Source organism: Cornus florida, unplaced genomic scaffold (assembly GCF_030987335.1).
Source record: "Cornus florida cultivar Cherokee Brave unplaced genomic scaffold, ASM3098733v1 CherokeeBrave_3.0.0_Hap2_Chr06, whole genome shotgun sequence".
Taxonomy (NCBI): Eukaryota; Viridiplantae; Streptophyta; class Magnoliopsida; order Cornales; family Cornaceae; genus Cornus; species Cornus florida.
In genome coordinates, this window is record NW_026775576.1 from 84,344,284 (window position 1) to 84,369,515 (window position 25,232).

At 36.6% G+C, this 25,232-nt stretch overlaps 1 protein-coding gene across 4 annotated transcripts in view; it reads right to left on the reverse strand.

Annotated features, from left to right (window-relative positions):
- The window catches only part of LOC132312466 (uncharacterized), a 34,235-nt gene that overhangs the window by 423 nt on the left and 8,580 nt on the right, over positions 1 to 25,232 (reverse strand). For 2 of the 4 annotated variants that reach the window (XM_059810845.1, XM_059810844.1), the window contains exons 3-8: positions 10,438 to 10,530; positions 9,088 to 9,270; positions 8,911 to 9,013; positions 3,055 to 3,240; positions 532 to 1,388; positions 10 to 386 (exon numbers count right to left, since the gene is read on the reverse strand). In XM_059810845.1, the coding sequence (XP_059666828.1) occupies positions 10 to 386; positions 532 to 1,388; positions 3,055 to 3,240; positions 8,911 to 9,013; positions 9,088 to 9,270; positions 10,438 to 10,530 (1,799 nt within the window). Of the gene's footprint in view, positions 1 to 9; positions 387 to 531; positions 1,389 to 3,054; positions 3,241 to 8,910; positions 9,014 to 9,087; positions 9,271 to 10,437; positions 10,531 to 24,439; positions 24,706 to 25,232 lie in introns of all 4 variants that reach the window. The other 2 variants (XM_059810847.1, XM_059810846.1) reach the window with 2 other exon arrangements.

A 25,232-nucleotide genomic window follows, 5' to 3' on the forward strand; every position in this document is an offset into this window, starting at 1 on the left:
ACCCCATACATTTCTTCATTGCTCTCTGAGGATTCTGGTGGCCCCTGAGTTGTAATTGTCAGGGCACATGGAGTAGTGTCCACAGTTGAAAAAAGCCCCAATTTGCCAAACTCAATGCTCCCCAGCTGGGGTAAAGATTCTTTGGCCTGGGGGGACTTAGTGGGCTGACCAAACTTGGAGTTTGCTGATGGGATGGCCTTCTTAATAACTGGAAGAAGTGGGAATTCTTCTAGTGATAGATCAAAGCATCTGCTGCTTCCATCCTTGTCTGTCTCCGAGGAAACCTCAATCTGCTCAGTGTTCATAGGTTTCGGCAACAAACCTTGAGTTGTAGGTTCAACATTTCTTCCCCTTCCCCAGATATTCTGCCTGTAGGAATTCCTTTTCTGCAAAATTTCAGGAGAAAGTACTAGATAATAGGAAAGTCGATCTTCTAACTGAAGAAGCAAGAAAAGAAGCTCAACTCATACTAAATAATCAATAATAAAAAAATATGAATATTTATATATATATACTCAAAAGAAGTTATACCGAGTCAGGTGAGTATGTGCCTGTTCCTCGTGACTTTGCCTTTTCTTCAACACCCATACCAGGATGGTATGTGTTTATCTTTAAGTTCTCTTCTGCACCTGTATCCTGGATGTATGCAAAAGTTCCTTGTGACTTTGACTTCTCATCAACACCCACAACAGGTATGAATGTGCCTGTTCCTCGTGACTTCAACTTCACTTCATCACCTGTATCAGAGAAGTATGTGCCTGTTCGTTGCAGCATCACCTTTTCTTCAACACCCATACCAGGGATGAATTTGCCCATTCCTCGCACCTTCAACTTCTCTTCAACACCCATTTCATGAATGTATGTGTCTGTTTCTCGTGATTCCAGCTTCTCTTCAAATTTCACTGCAGAAATGTGTGCGCCTGTTCCTCGAAACTTCACCATTTTTTCACTGCTCAAAGAGACAATTGATTTTGGGGGAGTATTTGGATGGAAGGATGAACTTGGGACAGAATCATTTGTGATTCTTGTAGGAAAGAAATTCCTTTCTAACTGCGTCTGCACACTGTTGTTCTGGACTTGAGAAAGAGATGCAGGAGGAATGAGCTGGACAGGAATGGGTAATGTATAGCTGTGAAACTGTTGGATATATTGCACACAACCAAAGAAATTGTCATAGTCCCCTCTAAGGTCAAAGATCTCAGAACTTCCAACACCAAACACCGGGACAGGAAATTGTACATCTGACCTTTGTCCGCTCCTAATCATATCCAAAGTGCAGCTGAAGAACTTCTTTATACCTTTACTCAAGTGTTCTTCTGGCAGCATAAGGGTCTCTCCAAGCTTCCGAGCTCCAAGGCAGAAAGCATTCCGTATACGATGAAAATTGCCTGTAGGAAAATGGGTGGATCATTATCAGCTAATTAAGTAACAAAAACTTTTAAGAGAGGACATCTAATACAATACATTAACAACATCAATAAAGCCTATATTCAAACTACTTGGTTGCATGTAAGAAAACTAATTTGCATTCAGCTATAGCTTGGGCCAAGCTATCAAATGAAAGCAGATCTTGGTCCATGGAGTCCCAAGAAGGTAAACACTCCAACTTTTCCAATGCTTCTTCGGCCAATTATGCTATACAAGTTGGACCTGCACTATGAGAAAGCTGTGCAAAACCCGGTTCTTTTTTCTGATTCCGCAACACCTTCAATGAAATAGGGTTTTGTGATGTTGTGGCCCGAATTTTGTTTAGGCCTGGATTGCGTTACAACCCAGTTCTGACCCAAAAGGATTTTTTCGACCTGTTTTCCTCTTGCGGGTCTTGGACCATGTTTACTCTCTTATAGACCCAATATATAAGGCGTTTAGGGTTTGGAGTGGGCTACAAGAGAACACTAAAAACCACAGGAAAGAGAGAGAGAGAGCTAAGGTTTGGGTGCTGAAACTTGTAGTCTCCTGATTTTTTGATATTGAAATCTTTCACTGGATCTTCACTACGGACGTAGGTTTTACGCCGAACCACATAAATCTTTGTGCTCTTTGTGTGTGGAGTGTTTACTTTTTTTCTCAACCTTAGAATTTTGCCCCACCCCAATGCTTTGATAAAATCTTTATGCATCTTACTTTTCTTTTTAATTATGATCAAGCTTTTTTCTTAACTTAGAGAAACCTACAACAATATTTTCTAATAATAAAGAAGCCATATCTGGAAATCCAAATGTTAGTCCAATCACGTGTTTACTGAGTGTCTCTAGGAAGTATTGGCCAAACAACTGAAATTATGGATTTATATTAAATATGGACATTTCCAAGATGGTTGGTCACTTGTCCGTAAGTGTCTAGGAAGTGCCTTGTTCATGTGTCTAGTACACACAGCTCCCAGTTAGAATGATCCACATTCTCTTCATCCCATTTGTTCCTACCACTCTTAGTGAATATGTAACTCTAACCTAAGTGTAGAGCTGCTCTTCCATGTGCATGATCAAACCATCTTTAACGACATATAATCTTGTCCCTGACTGATGTTACTCTTACTTTTTTTTATGCAGGTATTTTCTGTCTTTCTGATATGGCTAATCATCAATCCCAATCTCCTTACTTTAGCTAATACAATCTATGAGAGCTTGCCCAATTGGTTTTGCACCATGAAGTTGAATAGTAAGTCTTGTGTAGGAATACATGTAGCGGGGATCTTTATGAAAACAAAGCAAAAAAGGAAAAAGTTTAACTTCTAAAGAACATACTTGTCCTGCAATACAGTATATATTTGTATTTTATCCAAGAACAATACTGTGGATGTGTCAATGTTTGTTAAATACCATGGGCCAATTCTATGACTATCTAGTACAAATTAAAATGCACGACTTCTTAATTTGTTTTAAGTTTTGAACCATAAAATGACCCTAAAGGAGGGGAAGACAAGGTTTCCAATTTCTTAACTCCTGGAGAATTTCAGGTATGACAAAGTAACATGGTAAGTGCACAGGCCTTTTAAGTGTCATCTCCTATAAAGTTGACCAAAAGCCACTTTAATAGGAGAAAAAGGTCAAATACCTTTGTTGACGCTACGCCCCAGGTTATTGTCGTCTTTCAGAGGATCCATGATATTAAGATGCTTCACAGGAAATGCTTGTAATCTAGTCTCAGGTGTCCTCGTTGGAACCAATAAAACTTCTCCGCTGTTCATCCAAAACTTCTCAGCGAGCAATAAGTCACTCCCACCATTTTCTGGTGTCTTTACTGCAAAAACAAATATATATACATATATATATATATATGTAAGGGAGAAATAGGTTTTCAAGTCTTAATTTAGTGGCAAATGAACCAATTAGATGATGCACACAACTATACAGGGAAGAGCTATCAAAAATCTTTTTGCCAAAGTCTCGTTTGACATCTCCTTAAATCCACACGTCATGCCCTTAATTAAATACAGGCCCAATTCAACTCAACTAAATAAAGACTCATCCCAAATGTTTTATCATTCTGCTGTTTCTAAGACAATAGTTTCACTCAAACCACACGCTACCCTTTCTTATAATCTCATCCAAATATATTTTAGTCTTTTCATTCTCCTATCCTTAATCTCCATGTGGACTATCTGGTCTTCACTACACACGATCAAATCATTCGAATCAGTTCTCTATCAATTTATCTCCCCTAGATTTCAATTCCAGTCTCAAGAATGTATTCGTTCTAATTTTGTCATTTTTTTTCTAGCCACACCTCTGTCTCGACACCAAGATTTTCGCCACATTAATTTTGTTATTTCATTTTATAAATCTTGACTACTATTTAATGGCATTTATCTTTCAGTTTGAACAGTGTATGCCAATCACACAATACATCAGGAACACTTTTTACTTAATCCACCCCACTTTAATTGTACGAGTAAAATCATCTCCAGTCCTCCCTCTTTGTAAACAATCAAAACCTATATACTGGAACTATTTTCTTTTTAGTTTTTGTTGACTCTTGATACAACCACATTTGTAATTTTTTAAATTCAGTTTTATATCTACCTATTTTAGACCCTCTTAATTACAAGGCTTCTTTCCAAACTTTGATTTAGCACTTATACTTAGAATAATATTATTAGACAATAACAAGCATCATATAACCACCAACAGGCCAGTGGCCTAGCGGTACCAGGCCCTTACTTCCCAAAGGGAGGTCAGGTTCGAGCCTCCATGGAGGCATGTGTGTGTGAGTACCAATTAAGAAAAAAGAAAAAAAAAGAAAAAAAAAAGCATCATATAACCTCATCTTGAATGTGTTTAGCTGGTTCAACCATAATCAAGACAAAAAATAGTGACTTAACATTGATCTTTGACTTAAGTCTACAGCAAGTTTTTTAGTGAAAATTAATTTTAGTCACAGCTCCATCATGCATGTCTTTTTTTTATTTTTTCTCTTCATATTATTATATCTATTTGTGACTTTTTCGCTTTATAACATCTACTCCTAAAGTCCTTATTTCATTTTTCTCAATACACTTCTTTACCTCCTATCCAGATCTTAAGAAAAGATTATTTTCTCTAATCTCCTTAAAGTTACCATATTACCTAAAGCACAGTTTTCAAAGTATTTTTCTTTCTATAATTTCAACATCTTACTATCAGAATTATACATCCACGCATTGGAAACTTCCATTGAAAGATGTCAAATCAATTGAATTAGTAGTTCATTCAATTTCAGTTGTGACTTAACATTCCAGTAGATTTAGTGGTGAGAGCAGAGAAATCTATGCACTTAACATGATTATAAACACTAATTTGTATTTACTTTACTGAATAATTTCTAGATAATCTTCTATTCAGCTTTTATATTTGATTTAGAATAGATATCGTCGTGTGCTCTATACTTGGCATCTCTTACATTTTTGCTTCTTTACATATTTTACCTTTCAAAACTTTATTAATTTCTATTTCTTTAAGCCAAATTTAGTACGGTACTTCAGTTTTACTATAGCTCGAACTTCCTCCCTTTTGCTTCCAAGTTATTTCGGGGCTGAAGATCAACATCGGGAAAAGTGAGTTGGTTCCAGTTGGGGCAGTTGAGGAAATTCAGTATTTAGCTAACAATCTTGGGTGTGGTGTCCTCCCGATTGCTTAGTTAGGGCTTCCCTTGGGAGCAGTGTCGAGGAGGACTTCAGTTTGGGATCCTGTGATCGAGCTGTTTGAGAGGTGGCTCAAAGGGTGGAAGAAGCAGTAACTTTCAAAAGAGCGAAAGATTACCCTTTTGAAAAGTACTCTTTCAAACCTTCCAACCCATTTCATGTCTCTTTTCCCAATGCTGAAGTCTATTATTTGAAGGTTGGATGAGATTCAGTGGAACATTTTATGGGGTGGTATTGGGGATGAGTTCAAATACCACTTGGTGAACTGGGAAAACTTGTGTTCCCCTATTCAGAAAGGGTGCTTGGGCGTTCCAAGATTGGATTTGTTCAACAAGGTGGTGTTGGGCAAATGGCTATGGAGATTTGGGAGCAGGAGGAGGGTCATTGTCTGCCAGTGTGAGGAGGGGAGATGTTGGGTGGTTGTCCAGGGAAGGGAGAACTCCAGTAGGTATGGGCGTTTGGACGCTTATCCGGAAGGGGTGGGGGATGAGTTTTCTAAACGTATCTGATTCAGAGTTTGGAATGGGAGTTGCGTTGGGTTTTGGGAGGACCGCTGGTGTGAGGATTTTGTTCTGGTTTGTAGGTTCCCTCAGCTTTTCAGGATTTCTTCCACTAAACATGCTCTGGTTGCCATTTGTTATCAGCTTGATAGCAGGAGGTTGACTTGGCCTCCTGCGCTGGAAGCCCGAAGGGTGAGCTTCTGGCGGTTAGCTTAACGCACTAGATAATAGGCTCTGAGCTGGAAGGAGGCAAGCAAATGAAGGGAGACATTACGGGCCGACTACAAGAAGCAAAGCTTCGTAGACTCGACAAGTCGCTTATAGAATGCCGACTACTAAGTGAAAACTTTCCACTTCATAAGGGAAGGGGGAAGCGAAGCTTAGCGAGCTTTAGAAGGCCGACCACTACATAAGCCGCTGGCGGAGAAAGCTCTTCGAGCTTCCCTTCACTCGTTGCTAAGCCAAGGTCCCAGGTCTCTGAGTCAGCCATAGCTTTTTCGAAGAATCCTGCACGCCAAGAGGGGTGTTCGAGGTTAGGGTGTTCTACCACAGTTTGACGGTGTTCCCAGGTCCTTTTTTCCCCTTGGAAGGTGATTTGGAGGTCAAAAGCTCCCTTGAAGGTGCCTTTCTTTGCTTGGTCTGCAACTCTCGGTAGCATTCTCACCCTCAATAATGTCAGAAGGAGACAACAGATTGTGGTTAATTGGTGATGTATATGCAAGAAGACGGAGGAAACAGTGAATCACCTCCTTCTTCACTGCCCGGTGGCGAAGAATGTTTAGTCTTTTTTTTGGTTGCATTGGCATGTCTTGGGTTTTCCAAGGAACCACTGTGGATATGATTGAGGGTAGGAGAGGGTGTCTAGTGGAGAGCCGACCCAGGGATGTTTGGAGGGCCACTCCCTTTTGTTTATGGTGGGGTTTGTGGCGTGAGAGAAATATGAGATCCTTTGATGAGAGGAGACTCCTATTTGGTCTCTCAAATACAGTATAATCCATGAAATCGGCTGTAACCACGTTCACCACAAAGAAAATGGATCACTACAGCTGCTGATGGTTACTATCTCACTCAGGCAAAGTACAGGTCAGATCTTCTTTAGATGGGTTCCAAATATGTGGGAAGTTCGTATATTGTACACTTTATTTTTTTGGGTTAACGGTCATAATTGTAAATCTTTAAGGGATCTTTTGGATAACATAAAGTTTTAGCTGTCGCCTTTGGCATCTTGTGTATTCTTTTGGGAGCGCTCCCCTCTCGAGCGACTTTTATGAAATCTTATGGCAAAAAAGTAGTGACCCTTATTCTTTTAGTTCTCCAAGAATATTTTTTTATTTTTATTTTTATTTATTTATTTTTTTTTTTATGTTCTTCCCTTTTAATTCTCTATGAATATTTTAAGATACTCTATTTAACAAATTCTGCCATTTCATTCCATGTTACATTTATTCAATCTTTCTTAGTTCCATGTTACTTCTTTTGGTTTTTTTTTTTTTTTTTTTTTCAATTAATAGTTCTACTTTATCTTTTTAATTTCCACTACCTGGTTCTTGGGTTTTAATCTCTTTTCTCTCTTTTTTCTCCTTTAAAACATGTATCTAAAATCGTCAAAATAGTGTTCGGAAGTCAAACTTTCTCCTATAATAATCTTACACTATTAGCACACTAGTTAATTTACTCTTCTAGTTTGAAAAGAAAACCTATTTGACTCCTATTTGGTCCACTATTAGAAGTGATTAAATTTTTTACTCTTCTTCTAAAAGAGGCAATACAAACATGAGATGACACGTCATTGCAAATTTTAGGATACCACTATATCATTATTCGTATCTCTAAATCCATGGGCGGAGGTTTTAATGGGCTAACCTGGGCTATAGCCCAGGTCCAATTTTTTTTAAAAAATTAGTATTACTATTCTTATCAGCCCATTCCATATGCAATCACTTTTTAGTACTACTCTTTCTCTTCCTATCAACCCAATTTAGCCCAATCCATAGTACTATTCTTCCTCTTCCTAACAACCCAATCTATATGTGATATGTAATCAATTTTTATTGCTCTTCAGCCACTTCCTCTCAATACGCAGTGGTATTTTCCCTCATGAGAACCCTGTTTGGGAGTCTAGCAAGGAAATTGCACAGACTTGAGAGCGGTCCAATTTCTCATATTTTTTAACACATATAGATAAAAAATCAGTGAAAAGAATACATAGAAGAAGAAGAATCTCTCTTAGATCAGGAAACTCTATTTAGGTGATTTTTAATTTTTATCCCCTAAAAAACTTGATTTGATATATGAGAACATCATCGTTTTTTGGTCTATTTTTGAATATATATAACATATCTTTATCATAAGAATTATTGTGTTCATCTTCAAATTTTCTTATTATCTTTACCACCCCCTACTTTGCAATCCTGGCTCCGCCCCTGTCCAAGCCTATGTCCACCGTAGTCTTTATGTTCTTTTCCTACATATCCACTAAAGTCTACCATATATATTCTCTTTATCATAAATTAATTCATAAATATGCCCCAAAATTGTGCTTTGATGCGTCTGTCTAATCCTATTTGAGGTGCATAAATGCAAAGCATATTAACTTCGATTTTCTTCCAATACAACTTTTATTACATATACCCTTTTTAGTAACTACAACTACATTTATATTTTTATCCACTATTATTCATACCCAATTTCTACTTCTAAGTACTCTGATTAAATCCTATATTTTCAATTCCATTCTTTCCTAACCCACTTTGTTTCTTATGGGCATGCTACAGTAACTCTCCTTCTAATTGTGTCTGCCACTTCCATCCTATAACCTGTAAAAGTCAAAATATTCTAAGGTCACAAATTTAAGCCCACCATTTTGAACGAGCTTCTTTACCCATCAATCATCCTGAGCAGCACGGGTTTATATTTCACCGCATGCAGGTATGCACTTGGCACCTTTTACCTACTTTCCTAAAGCACATGAGAGTTGATGGAACATGCCATTGAGGAAAAACATCCCACTATAAACATTCTCAAGATTCATGTTTATAAAGGGTTGACAAAGGTGATATACTATCTATCAACGACCTAATGCAACCTTCTGTTATCAGGCTTGGGACTAGCTACATAAGGATATGACAGGAAGTACAACGCATGAAGAGTTAATTTGGTCCATATTTCATCATACAGGATTTCTTTTTGTTGCCCAATTTTAAAATCTAGGAATCACACAATAAAAGGAGAGCAAGTAACAAACATGATGAATATGCCCTCATGACGGCCATACTCATTAAAACAACTCACCCACTATTTCTGGAAGAGATGATATGACGACTGCGCCAGTAAAACTAATGCAGTATTTGTCCCAGTCAAATGTGCTATAATAGTTCAAAAATCTATACAAGACCTGTAAATATAATAACATGGTCAGTTTGCAGAAATGGAGGACTAACGGAAAATTCTGAGCCGAAAGGAACTCACAGTTAAAGGGCCATGTAATGAAGAATGAAAGTGATTAATTATATATAAGACCAATATTTCCAATGCATATGTTGAGATCAAGCCATGTTGTGCACCAAGAATTCGGCTCTCGTAGTAGCACCAAGCTTTAATCAAGATAATACTGCGTTTGAAAAGATGATCTTTCCCAATAAGTCGGTCAACCTACAAGAAAGCATAAGAGATATGTGAAACTTCAATAAAAGCATTATTGTTCATCTGCAACATGGTAAGATACACCAGAGGGGAGAGAGAGAGAGAGAGAGAGAGAGAGAGAGATGAATGTTTCATTAATTATTGAGCTAAATTGAGGAATGGTTAAAGAACAAAAAAGATAATAATACCAAGTCAGTAACTGATAGCTAAAGCAAAAGAAAGAACATATAATTATATCAATTTTTGAACTGTTAAGAAATTTACCTTTTAAGACAATGGAGAACTAATTGAAGTAGAGACAAACAAGAAAAGAATAAAAAAGTTCCAATACCACCAATAAATCAGAAAAAAGAAACTCAAAATTAGCAAAAACCTGAGTAGCACAGGCATGAGCACAAATCATGAACACAATATAACACAAATACACCAATATGACAAATATTAAAAATTATGAGGGTGACACGAATGAACATGGTAATTTATGTTATTTTTATATAAAAACATATATTATATAACAGATTTATGCAACTTCAGTTAATTTTTTGAACTTTTGTATGAAGCTCAAAAAATAGCAAAAAGATTATTATGTTATACGCGTGACTATCTTCCTATAATGTTCTCTTAACTTGATCTATTTTAAAAAGTATCCATTGTATGTTTTACATGCAGCAGTGTATACAATATCAATTTTCCTTTCTCTTTTTCTTCTCTATTATTATTATTATCATTATTATTATTTAAAGTTTGGATACTTCAACGTTGTCTTACATGGTTCCTATTAGTATGTGTTTGCTACAGAAGCTATAAATGGAAAGTGTCTCAGATGTTTCAACTAAGTGTCCAAAATAATCACTTACTTTTAAAATTGTGGACACGTTCACCAAGTTTCATATAAACAGTGTGTCCTATATGGATACAACACCTTTGAGGAAGTGACTATGCTTCTTAGGAAAGAAATAAATAAATTAAAAAAGACGAAAGCTAAAAAATAAAAATGAAAACAACGTACAAAAAAAGAGGAAGATCATCTAATATAATATACATTGTCAATACTTTCAAAAAAGAATTTATCTTATTGTTTAAATTTTGTTAAATGATTTCCAAATTCTATGTTTCATGCTTTTTTTACTATGTTAATCAACTCACTCAGATCTTATCGGTGAAACCAGATCAAACCTGCTCAATAAAGCATAGAGTACATAGCCCTTCCATTTGATTGAAAGAGATGTCTACTGCTACATTCTGCACCATGCATTTCACGACCTTAACCTGCCATCCAGAGTCCCAACACCAAATAGTGAAGATATATATGCATGGAATTTGATGTTTCTTAGAGAGATTATGTTCTTCAAAAGATGATAGCAACGTGATTGACAACCAAAAAAGTAAGGGACAAACTAAAACAGTCTATATGCTTCTTTTCATGCAGCACAAAAATGTAAAAAAATCTCGGTAGTGAAGAAATATCTACTAGAACTAATTGACAACTGGACGTAATATGAAAACTTAATCGGAAGTTTTGCAAATAGATGATGGGCCCAGATAGGGCTATACTCAAGTGGTTTGAATCAGCAAAAATTTACTTCCAGATACAAAACTAATGTTTGGTAAGGTCTTTAAACCTCCTAATCAAGCATGTTTGGTGGCCGACGCAATTCGTTTCTTAGGATCTGTCCAGATTACATTACGTTTCATGTCAGTATGATCTTATATTTTCCTAAAAATGCAGCAGAAGTCATTTCCACTATGTTTGTTCAGCAAGACTGGAAGTAAATGCACAATTACAGTTGCAAGTCTATAAACACACTGTTGAACAAATACACATGCATACATACATATATATATATACATGTATATATATAGAGAGAGACTGCTACTCTCGGTGGGTACTTCTGTGAATTCACTCTACTGCTTCCATATAGGCAATATGTCTCATTTATCCCCGTTATCTTTTAGCTGCAGATTTGGTAAGTTTTAAATGAATAAATACTGTCAATTCAGGGTGGTTAGCGTTACATATCCAATATGTTAGGCAGACATCCAATGTAATACTAAATACTATTTAAAATGTATACATGCATATAATAAATATAACATGGTATGACAACTTGCCGATAACCTACTTCTTCTTGACAGTCGAGGTAGACAACACTAACTAACCACATAGTTTCAGAGAAATAGGGGACCCCCCTTGCCCCTTCTACAGGAAAGATAGTAGCCTCCAGTTCCAATGTTGTCAACAAACAATGTTTACACTAAAGATCTACTGAGCTTTGTGCCCTAACTTCTATACTCAAATTTAGAAGTGACCAAAAATAGCAAAAGACTCCATCTGCATTGTTTTTAGGGTCTTATCTATTACACCCCCATGACAATGCGCATAAAATCATTGTTAGACCCCTTATGACATGAATCCTTAGCCGATCCAGTCTCCAGATAATAGTCGGGACAAACCTTTGTCAAGTTGAGTTGCAGTGCATATGGCAAAATGGTCCATGTGTTGGCAATTTTCTACTCAAAACTTGGGTTGTAATGTGTGTCAATGTTGTGAGTTAGTCTACAACCATAGAAGATGATGGAGATGGAGCTCAGCTAAGAAGCACGGACACGGATACGGGACACGGATACGACACGACACAGACACGGCGACACGGCAAATCCAAAAAAATTAGGACACGGACACGGCGAATAGTATATATATATATATCAGCATTAATAATTTTAAAAAAAAAAACACTGATATGTTTAGGTTGGAATATATATATATATATATATATATATATATATATATATATATATATATCACTAATATGTTAGTATATATATATATATATCAGCATCTTTAGGACACGGACACTGCGAATTGTGGCATCTTTAGGTTAGTATATATATATATCAGCATGTTTAGGGTAGTAAGAAACAAAAAATAGAACATATCAGCATTAAAAATTTAAAAAAAAAAAAAAAAAAATTAACATATCAGCATTAAAAATTTAAAAAAAAAAAAAAAAAATTCTAGAAAAGTGTGTCCGAGCTGTCTGAGCCGTGTCAATGCCGTGTCCGAGTCGTGTCCGAAAATTAAAAAAAATAAAAAAATTCCAAACACGTTTTTTGGCGTGTCCGACACGTGTCGGGGCGTGTCCGACGCGTGTCCGTGTCCGACACGTGTCGGACACGGATTCTTCGCCCATTTTGGAGTATCCGTGCTTCCTAGGAGCTCAGCAAAGAGTATGCCGGAAATCTCTCAAGACTAATCACAAATCTAAGTTAAGTCGAGCCCAAAGAAACCAACTATGACCTAGGTATGATCTTCAGAAGGCTCAAAATTATGTTTTAATCATGTTTACCAAAATTGGGTTTTTAATAAAATGATTTTCAAAACAAGAACTTCTACAAAATAGTAAACCTCGATCAAACGCTTTATCCATTGGGATTTTTTCAGAAAGATATTTTCAAATCCAGATTGTGTTGATCGATCGAAGCTTATCTAGTAGTGCTCGATTGATTAAACCCCGTGTGCACACTTTTATGGGAAAACTATCTTAAATCAGAATCCTAAAAGGATTTTATTTACCATATTACATGGATTTCCTATGTTGGCTATAAATATGGGGTTTAGCCATTCTAGGGTATCTCTCGTAGGACTTTTCAACTCATTGTATTACTGAGATAATTTATATATTTAGAGAGAGAGAGAGAACTTTGAGAATCAATCTAGGGGGTTCTTCATAGATTACCATACTATGTGTTACAGGGGTAAAACTCTGTACGACGCTATGCTGCATGGACGACATACATTCTTGTCTGGTAGGCGGAAGCACTTGACTGGAATGGTTCCAAGGAAGGGGTGTGCAGGGCCTCCACGATGGCATTTGCCATCGCCTGCAAAAACTGGTCTGGAATTGGAGCCGTTCCCCTGAGGAGAGCTAAGGCAAGCCGAAATCAGTTTGCATGAAGTCTATGGGAAGATCGTGTTAGGTTGAGCCCTGCGAGGGGTGCCGCACGGGCAGTCATGCTGCGCACGAAACTTGAGGCCCGTGACAATTGTATCAGAGCCAAAGGGAGACAGCACACCGAGGTGCTGCTCTTTGTGATCCGAGGGCAATATAGTAAGACGCACATTGGCGTTTGACCTGATGTTGAAGGTGGAGTCTTCACAACCCCAGTAAGCACTGCATAAGCATCTCATGAATCTGCGCATTGAAGGACCAGAGGGCCACGCATACCAAAGGTTTCTCTTTACCAGCGGGTAGCTTTAGAGAAGTTCATTGGGTGCCTTGGCAAAGGTGTTCACCCAAGGTTGCGACAAGGGCGTCGCAAGGTTTAAGTGGGGGTGGTTTGTTACAGGGGTAAAACTCTGTATGACGCTGTGCTGCATGGACGACATACATTCTTGTCTGGTAGGCGGAAGCACTTGACTTGAATAGTTCCAGGGAAGGGGCGTGCAGGGCCTCCACGATGGCATTTGCCATCGCCTGCACAAACTGGTCGGGAACTAGAGCCGTTCCTCTGAGGAGAGCCAAGGCAGGCCGAAACTAGTTCGCATGAAGTCTATGGGAAGGTCGTGTTAGGCTGAGCCCTGCGAGGGGTGCCGCACGGGCCGTCCTGCTGCGCACGAAACTTAAGGCCCGTGACACTGTGTGATTGAGAGAATCAAAGTAAGGAAATGAATTGACATCAGAGCATCAACCGAGTGGTTCGCAAGAACAAGTTGATCGGATGTCACTAGTTGTGCAGATCAAAAGTCCATGGAGACGCAGATTGAGCGAGGAGCGAGTCTGTTGAAGGATCAACGGGTGGAGGATCGGGGGAGATCTTGCGCAAGTAGTCAGGAGGGATTAGATGATTCTTGGGTTAGAGTCTGTAAACTTAGTTTGTAATGGTGCAACCTCTCTCTAATAAAGTGGATTTTGATCTACCTCAACAAGGTCTCGTGGTTTTCCCATTCGAGTTTTTCACATAATGTCTCTATTTTATTTTATTTATTACTTTATGTGTTTATATAATAGCAATTGGGACACGTAAGCAAACTATTTAACTACATTTTAAACAAGGATTAACGGTAATATGAAAGTTAATTGCAAAATAATATTCATGACACCTATTCACCACCCCTCTAGGTGTAAGTTAACTGCTTGTACTCTGGCATATCAGAGCCTTGGGTAACGGTCTAACACACCCACCAGTCCCTTTACATTAGATTCACTTGGCAGAAATTCCAAAACAAGAAGAAGAAGAAGCAAACAGTATTCCTAGTAATAGTGGTAGTAACAACACCACAACAACAACCATGTGTGCGCCTCAAGATCACTTCAACTCACACCCAACATTTATAAGACATTAAGCCACTGCGGTCATGGGGTTTTCGACATCAGGTTGCTTTCCTAAGTTGAATTTCCTACCGTGGCTTCTGGTTCAAAGCCAAACACCAGTATATAGTTGAGATCATGGAAGAATTCTAAAGGGATTCCGCCAAACTAATTAGGTCCAATAAAACAAATCGCAATCCAGAAAATCTAGTAAATGTTAATAACTACCCATCGATATGCTATTTTGATGCTTAGAATGTGAAAAGCATAAGTAGTCAGTTGAGCTCCCAAGGTTCTGCTTTAGACAATGGTATTATTGTAAATCCTCGTCAATACCTTTGCCGATTACTTGTGTGCCAGTATTTGTTGTTAAACCCGCTATGCTAGTTGCTAAACAATTACAAGGATATCATCCAAAGGCAAGAGTCAACAAATTCTCCCACTATTATTCAATAGAAACATCTCATGCTTTCTTCATCCTATACAACATGTCATGCATTTTTTCATTTGTCTCCAAGTTCACATTCCCTTGTTCCTTCTTTTTCCTCTTTTGATGTTCCTTGTTCACTTGTCAAGCATTCCATTCACCTAGTTGAAATAGTTAACAATGAGGAGATTGAAGCCTTACCTGAAAGATGCATATCTGCTCATTTCTTTGCTTCCAAGAAAGTAGGTTCTTAGGTGTAGATGGGTTACACTGAAATACCATCTTGATAACATTAGAGAACAATCAAAGGCTCAGTTGGTGGCAAAGGGGTATTCCATTCACCTAGTTGAAAGAGTTAACAATGAGGAGATTGAAGCCTTACGTGAAAGATGCATATCTGCTCATTTCTTTGCTTCCAAGAAAGTAGGTTCTTAGTTGTAGATGGGTTACACTGGAAATACCAGCTTGACAACATTAGAGAACAATCAAAGGCTCAGTTGGTGGCAAAGGGGTACACTCAACATATGTGGTTGACTATCTTTGAGACGTTTTGACCTCTGGCCCATTTAATTTATTGGTCCTTATGTCAGATGCAGCTATAAAAACTTGGCCTCTTTACCAGTTTGATTTTTAGAATGCCCAGTTTTCATTATGAGTTATGAACTTTAAGAAGAGGAGTACAGCAAGTAACCTATGGGGTAGGCTACCCAGGGAAGTGAGGAAAGCGTACAAATTTACGAAGACTGCTTGTGGCATTACGCTGTCTTTATGGGGTTGGTTTGATAAGTTCATCTCCGTAATTATGGCAGCACATGTTTACAATATTGGTGCAGAGATGTAATTATTACTTTTATTGTCTAACCATTCAGATTTTGTTCAGAATGGTAAAGTCACTATTATTCTTGCATGTTATGCTGTCTCTTATAGTAGTCACTATAAGAGACAAATTTGGTTTTAGCGATCTCAACCCTACTTGAGTAAACAATTTCATTTTAAGGCACTTGCTTGGCCAAAATCATTACTTGTACATGGAGGCATGACAGTCAAAGGAGGGCTGTCTCTTTCCTAGAGGAGGTATTTCATTGATGTATTGTGGAAGAAGAGCCCAAGAAAGCTATGCTTGATAATAGATCCTAAAATATAGCTAAACATGACACAAAGCTGCATCCTTTTTGCCTATTGGGGTTATTAATGATTGTATGCCAAACTCAAGATGAGTATGTTGATTGGACAGGTGATCACCCGAATAAGAGGTCGATTTCTAGGGCTATAATTTGCTTGGTGGCAACTTAGTTACATGGAAAAGAAAAACATTTCATTGTAGGAATAAAACAAGCTTCAGCAGATTTTGATGAGCTCCTGTAAGACATCAAGGACGTATATAAGAAAACAAGATACCATCAGAAGGATGTTATTGCAGTCTAGCTAATAAAGAATGTCTAAAAATGGAATATTACCATCACCAATGTGAGCTTGCCACCCCAAAATGAGAGTGAGGGATGCACCATTTACTGTAACCCGTTGAAAAGATTAACATTAACCAAATATCAACTCCATTCAATGAGTTCAACCTTTCCATCCAATCAGGAATAGGTCAAGGGTAAATAATGCCTTGAGACAAGAAGGGTATGCGCACCCAATTGTACAAATTAATATAAACATGTTTCTTTGAAATCAAATGCTTAACTGGCACTGATCTACCATTGAAGATGAAGCAAGTTCATCAGTTTAGAAAAAGAAGATTGAATCATCTATCCACTGTATATGTTAAGGGAAGGGCATAGTCACCCTCACATCTTAACTAGTGGCAGGTTGGTAGAAAGGAAGTCAATGTACAACAATAAAACTTCAAGGTGGTAGAAGTGCCACTTTTTGAAGTTCGAAAGAGGTTCTTGAAAAATAGCCATACTTAAATTTTGACTTGTAATTTACTTTTTGACCATATCCCACAAAAGTGAAGGAGAGAGGAAAATTGAGGAGAATAGAAGACAAAAGGAAAACAAACAAATGGGTTGCGAACAAAAAACAAACGTTTATAAGAAAAGAGTGGTTGACCAATTTATATAGAGCACCTATCTGAAGATGAAAGGAAGATCTTATGGTTTAGAGCCTAGCACCCATAAAGGCATCAAAAGCTCAATGTTTTCTCAAATAAAATTATGTATGCAAGAAGTAAATTTGCTGTAGAATTCTGAACCTCTTTTGGAGTTAACTAGAGTGTAATAAGTCTAGGAAAAGGAAAACCAAAAATTCTCATTTCAGAATAAATTTTTAGTAAATACATCAAGTTATCGGATTTAATAGAAATAATTAATTTGATCACTAGTAAACTTCCAAAAGTACCAACCAAAACCCAAAATCCTAAATATGCCCTAAAAGGAAATCAGAGGGGAAAAACAACACAAAAACGTGTTTGATTTATTGCCACCAGGTTGGCTCTTTTAATATTTCCATTCATTTTTCCATTTGTCTTTTTGATGCTATGAAGTGCATTGCTTACTCTTTATAACCAATTGCCAACTCCAGCTTCCTTGTACTCCTGAAACTATTTTAGGTCCTCAATGTGCCTTCATTTATTTCCTTTTCTGATTTAAGTGCATTCCATACCATCATATTTCTTCTGTTTGTCTCTTTTATTATATCTTTTATGACCTAAAAACAAAGGCATCTTCCTTTTAGTTCATTTACAAACAACCATGTAATGAAAGGAAAGAATCTTTTACTGAGTAAATAATTTCAACATCGATTACCTAGAAATAACAGGAAACTTAGAATTATGCTTATTTCGATAGGTTTTATATTTAGATTTGTTGCTATAATGGCTGTTTCTAGATTTATTGACTTTGAAGTTCAATTTATGTTACATGGACTTCGGGTAACAGGTATGGTGTATAATTGTTAGACCTTTTATAACTCAAGGCATAGCAACTTGGCTTGAAATTTGCCCAAAAGTTGCATAAGTGGTTTATCTACTCTCACTTGAAAAGAAAGGAACTGAGCTATGAGTTCCATAGTGATTATCAATATTCTAATACCCTTCTCGGCTTTCAACTATAAAATTTTTCTTCTACCATCATGAGATCAACACATGTAAAGGATCAACGAGTCAAATTGTGTTCATGTGTTGAACACAAATCCCATACCCATAGTCAATGCCCTATCTTGTGGACATAATTACATTGGTGGGAACAGGAAAGACCATGTAATACAAACTTTTACCTTTATCCTTGACCCCAGGCAGACAGATAAAATTGAGATTGAATGAACATAATCCAACAGACCATATGAATACTTCATGGTTTTCAAAATGAGATGTAACTTCCCTTCAGTTATAGTGGCATGCTTTCATTTTATTTTATTTTATTTATTTATTTATTTAATTTTTCGTCTTTTAAAAAAGTAAGATTGTATTAAAGAGCATTCAAAAGTGCCTTCATATTTAAGATTATAAATTAACCATCCCTCCATCTATACTGAGTTATTGTTCATAATATCATTTTCCAGTCCATTTGGATATGTTCTTTTCGGTGTTTAAATTTAATAATAGATTTCTGACTTATCTTATAACTGGAATGACTCATCATGTACTGCAGTACCGGGCATTAAAAAAGAAACAAAAACAACTGTAATCATGTAGCTGAAGAGAATGCCAATACGGACAATATGAGTGATAAGAATACATAAAATTAATAATCAACTTATGAGGGGAAATTAGGAGTGGAAACTATTAGTAATAAAATGCTCAGAGAGGCCAAACAAAACTAATTGGAATTAAGTAATTGGAAATATCTTGAAAAAAAGAAGAGATATGGATGGTAGAAGACTGGTATTTTAAAAATGAAAGGTAATGTTACTGACCCTATTCATATGGTATAAAGGCAACAATTATTCATCAAATCCTTAGTTTCTGCACTTGTATACATGGCGTGGAATTTTCTTATATTCTAATCCACCTTTGTTCTTTTTTGTTGATTTACATATTAATTTGAACCAGGCCAATCGAACCCTTGGTTTCTGTGCTTGTGTATATACATGGCCTAGGATTTTCTTATATAACTATATTTGAATATACATACTTGTTAATTGAAAGCATTTTATTTGATCTTCAATTTTGACTGGTTGATGGATGTTGTCCATAGAATTAAAACAGGATGGATAAAATGAGAAGAGCTTTTTAAGGTATGCATGAAGATAACTAATTATGTTGAAGGGAAGTTGATGTATGACAGTATAGGAAACTTATAATGGTGATATCAAGAATTACATATATGGTACGCATTGAGATGGAAGAGTTTGTAGGTTTAGGAATTTAAAGATAATTTTTAATGTCAGGGGGAATGAATAGGAATGTAGTTAGCTTGATTTTAAGAAGTGATTAATTACAGGAGTTTTAGGAAAAAAACATGTAAGAATTTTCTGGACAGCAAGTATGTTGCGGCTAAGGTGATTAATTAAAGAACAAGGTAAGGGAACTAGGAAGGCAGAGTTGATTAGAGCTCAGTAAGGTATAGTTTTGGATTGAATTTGGGGCTATTACGGGGCTTTCAACAGTAAGTTGTGTATTGTAATCAAGGAAAAAAATAACAAATTAAGAATCTCAACTAAAATCTTTATGCTTCACCCTCGCAAGGACTAAACCAAAACATCACATAAGGGACAATCTCAAGTTCTCAGAAACTTAGCTTGTTGTGACAGATGTCTTGTACTTGGTTGTTGGCTCATCAAGGCAAAAAAAAAAAAAGGAAAGGTTTATTCTGGATGAGGGAAAATAATAACGGTTCAAACTAACATCAGAGGTGATCCCTGATCAAATAAGGTAAGTGTTAGATTGGTCAGGCCAAGTCCAAAAAGTTATGGACAACTTGAGATAAGATTGTGGACTGGTTGGGGTGGCAACCATGGCTGCTTGATCAATCAAAGCATGAGTCTACGGTCAAGCTGCCTCCAATAAACATTGCATCGATTGAAGGTTTAATCGACCGGTCAAGCAATGCCATAGGTGGCACAAGAGTCTCTTTTCTATTCTAGAAGTGTTTCCTTTGCTTTTAAAATTCTTGTAGAATGTGGGAGAACTAAGAAAGAGGTAAGAGAGTTGAGAGAATTTGTAACAGGGCAAAGGACAGTGATTTATGAGGTAAGAGAGTTGGTTCTTAATTAGTGGACAGTAGATCTCCACTCCTTTTTTGGCGTAGGCGCTAGGCATACGGCGATTGAGGAAAATATGGTTTTCTTATTGGGCTTGTGTGACTGTTAGATTCTTGACTACTTGCTTAAAAGAGTATGTTTGTTACACCCATGCAATGAGCTGGTATCACAGCTTAGTGCACAAGAACAAAGAACTACAAAATGTGACTATGATTGTAGAAGATGAAAAGTACCAAGTACAAGGTAGAAAGTTTTAATGGGAATAGCATCAACCTATGCTCAGGGGAGAATAAATAACCTCCTAGTTGTGTAAATGAATGGGATTCGAACTGAATCAGGTTTGATCTAATCCAATCCAAATCCGATAAGGTTATTTTTTAATCTAATCCGATCCAACAACCCAACAAAATATTTATGAATGAATCCATATCCAATTTGTTATTAATTGGATATCCAATCCAATAACCCAACCTGTTAAGAGTGCAAAATTTATGTTTAAAAAAAATGTCAAAGAGAGGTCGCCTAACAATGATTAAAAAAAAAAAGTATGAGAAGACAAATAAAATATGTATGAAAACAGAAAAGAAATTAGATATTTGACTCTTTGCTAAAGGAAAAAAAAAATGGTAACAAAAATAGATACGGAAGAAAAAGAAATAATGCTAACATTTAGATACTACGTAAATAGCATATACTACACAATTAGTAATATATCTATAACATTTTTATTTTATTTTTGATAAGTGTAATATATTTATAACATATATTACACAATTAGTAAATATCATATTATATATTATATTATGTCGGACCGAATTATTATCGGAATGGATCTATTATGATCCATATCCAATTAAATTTAGCCAGCGGACTATTGGATTCGGACCATTAACGGGATATCAAATTTAACAAACCAAACCAATCCGAGTTATTGGATCAGATTCGAATCTGTTGAAAATTGTGTCTCAAATACATATTATAATTAGATTTCTATTTTAGAGTTGTATCTTATAGGTAATTTTGTTTGGCAAGTTTTGAACTCCAAGGAATTGGGTTTGGAACTCTATTAATACATACCTAGGTTATGGGATGAGACTTATGAGATTGAGAGAGATGTAGTATCTTCATAAAGTTGTTGGATAGAGGTAGTTTATGGGTTGGTAGTGAGGAGAAAGATATGAAGTACAGATACGCATACGGGACACGGGTACGATACGACACGGATACGGCGATACGGCAAATTTCAAAAAATAGGACACGGACACGGCATGGATACGGCAATAAAATAATAATATAATTTTTATTATATATATATATATAATATATACTTTTACTTAATTTCTTATATATATTAATAAATACAACTCATTTAAATTAGGCCAATCATCTTTTTTTTCAAAAACATAAAGTCAATAGTAGATATTCTATTAAAAAAAAAAAAAAAACAAATATAGAGAGAGCACTATTTATAAAATAAAATATATGTATGTATGTGTGTATATATATAAAAGAAATAACACAACTTACCTAACCCCCCCTCTTTCTCTCCCCAATCACTTTTTTCAATGACCCACTCACCCACGTCTCTGCTCCTACCTCTATCTTCACAATTTGAGATCTTAGATCTATAAACACAAAAGCAATCAATTTCACGCCATCGTGTCCCCCATGGTTTCCGATCATTCTCTTACGTCTCTCTATCTTCACAATTTTTACATCTATAGACACATCAAACCAATTTCGATTTCAATTATATATATATATGATACCATGTTACACTAGTTTGGCTCCCTTCTCAACTTCTTCCTCTCTGGCTCTCTTCATCCTCTTCCTTCACTACTTCAGGCAAAAGAGGCACGGTGAAATAGCTCAGTCCCGAGATGAGAAGGCTGTGTCCGTTCAGATCAATATGTGTCTGATCAGTGTCCGATCGGTGTCCGGCCGTGTCCGTTCGGTGTCCAACTGCATCAAATATATTAAAAAATGCAAGACACGGTTAGAACGTGTCGGACATGTGTCCAAGTCTAGGATACGCGTGTCCGACACCGGTACTTCGACTCTTAGAGCCTTATCGATGTTTCATAGGGAGAAAGGCACGTAGAGTGGTACATGGTGAAAAGGCATATATGTGATGTTGGTACTCTATTGTTGTAGTATCTCTACGAATCATAGTGGAATCTCTTCTCATCCGTGGATGTGGCCCTAGTTTTGGGTGAACCGCGTTATATCTTGTGTTTGTGTGTGACTGCTTTGTTGGCTTTCATTGGGTCTCAGCATTGGCGCGTTTCAGCTAACCCCAACAATTTGGTATCAAAGCTGAAGGTGAAGGAGATCCAGAAAACACAAGAAGTCTCAACAGTTGCAACAACGGATTTCAGTTGCAGTTGGAGTCAATCGGCTTGTTTGATCACAATGGTCAAATATCATGATGGGTTACATGGCATGGAGCTCGAGTAGTTAAGGTGGAGCCTTGGAGGTTTGACTAATCTAGCAGCATATAGTGGAGACAATCGGAATTTTGCAAGATAATCGTCAAGATTGAAACTGCAATGAATTGTCCTAGTCAATGCTGTAGAAATCGATGACTGGCTAAATGGAATTTGAGCCAAGGTGGAGATTGTTGAAATTTGTGTCACAAATTCCTATTCTATTTAGGTATCTATTTTAGACTTGTATCTTATTAGGTAATTTCATGTTTGGCAAGTCTTACTCCAAGGAATTGTAGTCCAATAAGCAATTGGGTTTGGAACTCTATTAATACATACCTTGGTTATGGGTTGAGGGTTGCCAAAACCTCAGAGGAGGTTAGTGTAATTAACCCTTAAAAGTTTAGTAAGACAAACATAAGACCAGTTAAGCATTATAATATAGAATGCTGGACATTGAGATATGGCGTGTAAAGTAACTGTGGCCAAAATGTGGACATTAAGGTAGAATCCTGGCAACCAAAAAAGAAAAGATAGAAAAAGAAACAAATATGTATAGAAAAGGCTAAAAGAAACATAGATGGAAGAAAAAAGAAGAGAAAGTCGTTTAAGATGGTTGAACATGTCCATCCCAAACCATAAATGCAACAGCATGGAGTAGTTTTTTTTTTTTTTTTATAAGTAAAATTGAATAAAAGCGCTCAAAAGGGGAGCGGATCCCAAGAAAAATACACAAGGCCACAAAGGGCCTCTAAGCCTTCAGAGAGGCCAAAAAATCGACAGTATGGAGTAGTTATTCTCCTGCCCTTTTAGCACTTTCCTCTAGTAATTTATCCAAGAGGAAAGTGCTAAAAGGGCAGGAGAAATGAAGTTAAGAATGAGTTGATGCTGCAAGAAAAGGCAAGACTGTCTGAAATAACCAAGGATATTATTCAAGATAGAGCATAATAAAGAAGAATACATAAATCCATCCCAACATGAAATTAAGGCTTTCCAAAATAATTGAATTTATATGAGTATATGTTGACTCGTAAGCTTCAAATTTTCAGTGGTTTCTTAATTTATTCTTTTCTAATCCAATTTATATGGACTATCGGCAGGTAGATCTACCCGTCTGCATCTTTTTAGAAATTACAACACATACAATAACCTATGCATCTTTTAATCATTGTATCAATGAGCATTGCCAATTTGGGTTTTTGCAGTGATAATTTGAAATATGAGCTTTTATTCCATCACTTCATTGATCAATATTAAATCTTGAATTCCTTATCTTGGTGACAAATTTCAATAGGGTGTAGTAGGAAACTGCATTTCAATGTTCATGTAATTATTGAAATTCCACGAACCCAAGTCAAACCTTTTTTTTTTTAAACCCAACAAATAACCAAGAACCACTCTTCACTATGCAGATAGTAACCCTTTTTGGATGCTTATCCATATGACAGGTAAATTCCAAGATCTCCAGCAACTGAATCCCAACAAAATGTTTGTTGATGGTAAGCCACATGGAATCATGACGTGTTGGGTGTAGATGTGTCTAGGTGTCAGATAGTCGTAATCCTAAGTTTCAAGATACATGGACCCAACAAAGGAATCAAAATGTCCAACAACTGCGTTATCATGCTTGTAACACAAATTAAGAAGGATAATATTTGCAAAAAGTTTAACTTTTATGAGAGCGTTGTAAAAATTGTAAAGAGAGATTTTTAAATAAAAGTAATATAAAATCCAGGGAGGGGGTCATTTGGGGAAAAAATTCTTAAAGAGCACTTATTTCCAAAAACTAAAGAATATAAAGAGATTAGGGTTTCAAACAACAAAACCCTTCAATTGCTTTGATACGAGTCGGCTCTTCCTCAATAACCCACCTCTGGTCAACTTTTTTCTCCGATGGATTTTGCAGGCAGCATGATTCTCCTCCATTGATAAGAAAATCACTTAGCCAAATATTCTCTCTTATACCCATACTCATGGCATGTGGTCGTTACAAAATAAATAAATCATTGGTTGGTAGTTTGATAGCTTGTTACAGTTGAATATACGCACTCATTCCCATGCAGATTTTTGGCCTCCTGGAAATGGTGGTTTATGTAAATATGCATCATGTTTCATCATCCTTTTGCTCGTTCAACACCTGCAACAGGATGATTAATGCAAAGCACCACTTAATTTTTGTTTTGGGAACTTTAAGAAGCAACAAAGAGAGGCATCTCAGAGAGTCAAAATGAATGCAGCAGAAGTGATTACACCGGACAGCATCATTACCCTTGGAGATTCTCCATTCTCTAATGGAAATTCCTTATCCATAAAAAGAGAGATTAGCTGTATTTGTAGTGGCCTAATGGTGGAAATTTGCAGTGTTTTTATTGGCAAAAAGAGGGAGGCAACTACACAACAATGCTTCATCACTAACTGTACTCCATTTGAATTTAATGTCTCCAGTGTTGTTCGTATTATTTCTTGCAATCTGCTTTTGCCCCTTCACCATGTCTTGGTTGTAGAGTTTGCAAACCAAAAAACTTTCGTGCACTTCATAATTTTTATTTTTTATTAGATGTCTATTGGATGCAAACAAAATACACGTTAGCCTACTGTTCTTTATCATCTAGTGATCTGGTTTAGCTGTCAAAACATTTAAAGGGGGATGCAATTAGCTAGAAG